The 5,504-nt window shown below is 38.3% G+C and overlaps 1 protein-coding gene across 1 annotated transcript; it reads left to right on the top strand.

The window, feature by feature from the left end:
- Positions 1–471: 471 nt before the first annotated feature.
- On the top strand, positions 472–1,549 carry LOC131636387 (uncharacterized). Its single transcript, XM_058906992.1, has 2 exons — positions 472–488; positions 646–1,549. Exons 1-2 carry the CDS (start codon positions 472–474, stop codon positions 1,547–1,549), a joined length of 921 nt encoding a protein of 306 aa, XP_058762975.1.
- Positions 1,550–5,504: the final 3,955 nt, after the last annotated feature.

Raw genomic sequence — 5,504 nt, 5'->3', positions numbered from 1 at the left:
AGGTGTAGGAGCAACAGGTTCTGGTGGGTATTCAACTTCTGGATATACCATATTTGGTGCTTTAACAGAGGGATTCTCCCTAAGCCAGTTGAATAGAGACTGAAATCGCCAGTCAGAACATTGTATTGAGGCTTCCACACAACCATAGCCAGAGGCTCCACTTCTTCAAGCTCATCAATAGACTCCTTCTCTTTAAGAGGTTTCCAGCTGGTGATGGGATAGAAGTAGCTTTCTTCATTGTCCCGAAGGAATCCAGGAGGACCAGGAGCATCTTCCAAACAAGCTTCTTGAAGCTTCAGAAGGTCAGATTGAATTTCTCTTTTGAAATCTCTCCAGAGATTCCCAGTAGCAACATAATCCATCTTGGCATTATGTGCAACCTTCAGGGCATCTAAACTTGCTTGTGCCTTAAGTTTTACAAATTCAAAATGAACACCAACAGAAAGTTCAGGAGGATTGGTTTTGAATTGAATGGTTGAAAAGTCTGGGTAAAGAATGAAATAGGGTTCAGGTTCTCTTGAGAACAAAGCAGAGGTGAAAGAAGAGGATAGGTAGGATGAAGAATCTGCGGTGACCCGTTTGGTGGAAGGACATCTTGAAGTTGGGAGAAAACTCTTTTATTGACCCGTTTGTTTCTTTTTGCAGGTTCATTGTTCATAATGGGTACAATACTCCCTTTTGGGAAGCTAGGTGGTTATTTCGTTTGGTTTTGAAAGAAGATTTTCCGAATCTTTTTGAAGCATCTTGCTTGAAAGGTGTTTCGGTAGAGGTGATGGGAGGTTGGGTGGAGAATAAATGGTTATGGGGGGCGTGTGGTATACCGGAAAGTAGGTTGCATCATCCTTTGATTGCGGCCGAATGGGGGGCTCTTTGTAAATTATTGGAGGATTTTGGAGCGATGGGTGTTCATAAGGATGAGGTGGAATGGGAGTGTAAAGGGTTTAATTCGTTTTCGGTTGCCTCTTTCTACGAGGCTTATGCTTGTTATCGTACGCCTTTGGGACCTTTTGGTAGATTCTTTGTGGCAAAATCTTTGGTTTGGAAGGCGGAAGTTCCCTTTAAGATTAAGGCTTTCGGGTGGAGGCTCCTTGCAAATAGACTCCCAACAAAAGATCTCTTGGTGTTAAGAGGTATTTCTATTCCTTCCAATAATTTAAATTGCTCTTTTTCTCGAATGGTACCAGAAAACCGATATCATTCTTTTTTTGCTTGCCCTTGTGTAAAGCGTATATGGAGGGATATAGCTTTTTGGATAGGAAAAGTTGGAATAGGGGAGGAAGAGAGCTTGTCAAATTTTATGGATTGGCACTCTTTTTGTAAATCTAAAAAAGTAGGTGTAAAGAAATTAGATGTCATTTGGTTGGCTACGACTTGGTCGATTTGGTTGAGTCGTAATGGGGCTTGTTTTCGGTTGGAGGATTGGATTTTAGATGATTTGGTTTGGAGCATCAAATGCTTGGTTTGGAGGTGGTCCTTTTGCGGAGAAATTACCCAAGCCAATTATTCCTATTATGACTTTGTCAAGAAACCTTTGCGGTTCATGTCATAATTATAATTGGGTTGTAATTTCTCTGTTTCTTTTCCTTTTGTGTCGGTCTTGTGCCGCTCTTTTGTAAACAGGTTGAGAACCCTTAGTTCTCCGATTAATGTTATCTTGTTTACTAACAAAAAACATAAATTGACATAAACAAAATATAACTCAAAATTGTAAAAAAAAATTATATATAACTAAAAATTGACTATTCATGTTACTAAATAACTAACATTCAACATCCCCTCTTAATTTGTAATCATGATAGCATCTGCGAGTCGCTCTCTCTTGTACTGATGAGTTCTTAATAAATTTATTTCTTATGCACCATGTAACGAAAGTAGTTGTGACCCAACTCAATATGCTTTGACCTTCCATGAAAAACTGGATTTTTAGACATCGCTATTGCAGATTGATTGTCACAAAAGATAGGAGTAGGAGCTTCAACCTTTGGCTACAAATCACACAAAAATCTTCTTAGCCAAATAGTCTCGCGTGTTGCGTCATTTGTTGCAATAAAATCGGCTTCTGCTAGTGATAAACAACTGAGTTTTACTTTTTAGAACTCCATGAAATAGGTTTATTCCCACGACAAAATACATACGCTAATGTGCTCTTTCGATCATCAAGACTTTCAGCCCAATCATTATCTGTAAATAAAACTAGGTTGTTATCTTCTTCTTTACAAATTTGATCCAAAGCTTCTTAGTGCCTTGAAGTTAACGAAGAATCATCTTAACTACTCTGCAAAATGGAGCTTACTTGGTTCATTCAAAAATCTGGAAACCAAGCTAACAAAATGCATCATATCAAGCCTTGTATTGGTGAGATAAATTAAAAAACCAACAAGACTTCTATATTTTTTTAGATTTGATTTTTCAGCACCATCATCCAACTGAAGTTTTTCATTCAAAGTTATGGGAATTGATGCTAGTTTATAATTCTCCATTGTGAGTTTTTTAAGCATATCTGAAACGTACTTCTCTTGAGTGATAAAAATATCCCTTTTTGTTTTCTTCACTTGGATTCCAAGAAAATATATTCATCAATCTAAGAGTCAATCGGACCATATTAGTATTAGTCCCTGCAAAAATTAATTCTCAACATAAAGACAAGCCATAGTGATAGGTATTGACCCAAGATGGTGTATGACTAAACCTTGTGGGAGCCCCTTTATAAGTCTCTATCAAGTGACAGATCAGGTCTCCTTTTCTATTCTCCAAGGATTCTTTATATAAGCAAGTCCTTGGTCTAATTGTCATTATGGCCTTTGTATCGTCTGTAACTGTCCATAAATACGATAACGTTTGTAACCGTTCATAATGACTTGTAACGTTCGTAACAGACCATAATGGCTTGCCATCCCAGCTTCCGAACTCTTGATGCTCTAATAACAACTCATAACTTGGATGAATTACATGTTTGTCAGGTAGGGCATAGTGCTCGGCTATATGCATATTCCACGCTATAGGTCGCATCTTCATAAATATCCTGAGTATGGAACAAAAATGTTAGGTCATTCCGTAGTTGCACCTCCGAAAGAAACCCAATATTTTGAAAAGTAGGTACTTTCGTAGATGCATCTACGGAAGATTTCCATATGTGCATCTACAGGGGTTAATTTGTTTTTTTTTCTTTTCTAGTTATAATAAATCGTATCTCACTCGATTTTATTTGTAATACAATGCAGATATTATGGCTCATCGTCCATACCGCATTATATTTAGGAGGACTGCACAGCATGCCTCTATGCGACATGCATGGATGCAGGTAGTGTCATAGGTGATAGATAGAGCTGTCGTTCTAGCGGATGTACCTCTTACACCAGTTCCAATAAAGGGGCCTTCTCCATCTGTTCCAGTTGATGGACCTTCCACGTCTACTACTTCATCATGGAGGCCTAGAGATGATGGTGAGGGTTCCTCACAGACGTCCTCCATCCGCAAAAAATACCGGGGCAGTTCTTCTACTCATGTGCCTGTGACGGCCGATGCAAGATCTCTGGTGCCACCTCCTGAGTTGCACGAGGATGATGAGGTTTAGGAACTTGTCTGTTACCCGGGGGTCCTACAGATGCATCCTTGTTGACAGGATATGCAAATCATTCACCAAGGCATATCTGCGACAGGGAGGTAAATTTTCTTTGATTATTACTTATTACTTTTTTTCTTCAGTTTCTGATTAATTATTTCTATCTTTGCTTATTATTAACAGTGTTTTTTTTTGAAAAATTTTAGCATAGGGATACCCAAAAGTTCTACAACCATGGCCGAAAGATTACCGCTCTAATGCAGCCTGACGAGGCGTGGTTCCAGGATGTCCTCTAAGCTTATGGGCTGAAGGAGCTCTGTCAAGTCGGGTTCCACACAATAAATAATGGGATGCTGATGGCCTTTCTAGAGAGGTGGCATCCAAAGACTTCGTCATTCTATCTTCCTTGTGAGGTTACCATCACTCTTGAAATGGTTTTCATTAAAAATATATTCAATGCTCTGCTGCTGAAATTAAAAAGCATGGTTGATCGGAAAATTAGCAAGTGTACTATTTTTCACCGATGTAGTTTCAAATAGAGGTTTACACCCAGTATCGAACTCGCGGACTGCGTAGGAAATACAAGTTTTGCAATTATTCAATTGAACAAAATATCATGGGGTTTGTTGGTTTGTAGCGAAATTATATAAATTATAACTAATTAAAACAAAAGTAAAATAACGGTTCTTGAAAATATAAGAAAGCATGCTAGGTTAGGTGTATAAATTGCCGCGCAATGAACTTTATTCCCCAATTTATGAAATATAGTTATTATGAGCTACTACCGATTCTCAAGAGTTGTTTTCCTTAATTCCTTAACGGAAAACCTTTGGTGTTTATCTTTAATCCTAATTCCTTAGCTATTAACGATAACAACAAGTGCGATAATAATGAATATCAAGAATTAAACGGTTACTACGGGTAAATCCTCATTCCTAAGCAATTTTTACCGAAGTATTATTGTGCAAAATGCGTTGAGTGATTTGTCCGACCTAAACCTCAACCGTAAATCCGAAAACTATTTGTCCGATAGAAAAGGCATTAAAAACTTTGCACAATGAAGATAAACTCATTAAAACTTGAATAACATAAATTGATAGACATTTGGTTCATAACAATGGCAATTCATGGACACCCCCTAACATTGGGGGGTTTAGCTACTCATAGTAATATTCGAAGAATTAAAAATAAAGATGATAGACATTACAAAAATTGGGGAAAGCTTTGATCTTCAATTGCGATTGCCGTTGAAAATCTCCGTTCTCCGAAACCCTTGTTAGCTTCTCCTCTTCACCGTAAAAATTCTTCAATATGATCCAAGATAATCCAAAAAACTCTCAAACTAGGTCTAAGTAGTGTTAGGTTACATTCCATTCATGTAAAAAGTCGAGAACGCCCTTAATGAGACTTGAAATAATGAAACAGCTAAAAAAAACAATTTCTGGCCGCATCAGCTGACACGGCCGTGTCCCACGACACTGGCGCCCGTGTCAGCCTCTGTTTTCTCTTCAAAAAGCCTATTTTCCATGTACCAGCTGACACGGCCGTGTCCCACGACACTGGCGCCCGTGTCAGCCTCTGCCTTCTTCCAACAGCACTCTTTTTCCTTCTTTCTGGCTGACATGGCCATGTCCCACGACACTGGCGCCCGCGTCAGCTACTTTCTTTGCATTTTTGGCTTTGTTTTCTTCTGTTCTCGTCCCATTTTTTCGGCGATTCTTTCTTATTCCTGAAATAACCAATAACTACCAACAAAGTGATTAAAAGTAACTATTCTACTAAAATTTACCACTAACAATTAGATTAACAAAACATGAAATAACTACTTAAAACAAAGAACAAACCCTTCACAGTGTTACCGAAATGACCGATTTTTACCAAATAATTTGCGGAGTATAAGTGAAATTGGTGACCGATCAATGGTTTTATTAAATGAGGTACA

The sequence above is a fragment of the Vicia villosa genome, unplaced genomic scaffold (genome assembly GCF_029867415.1).
Source record: "Vicia villosa cultivar HV-30 ecotype Madison, WI unplaced genomic scaffold, Vvil1.0 ctg.001710F_1_1, whole genome shotgun sequence".
Lineage (NCBI taxonomy): Eukaryota > Viridiplantae > Streptophyta > Magnoliopsida > Fabales > Fabaceae > Vicia > Vicia villosa.
This window is presented reverse-complemented; position numbering and strand designations above follow the sequence as displayed.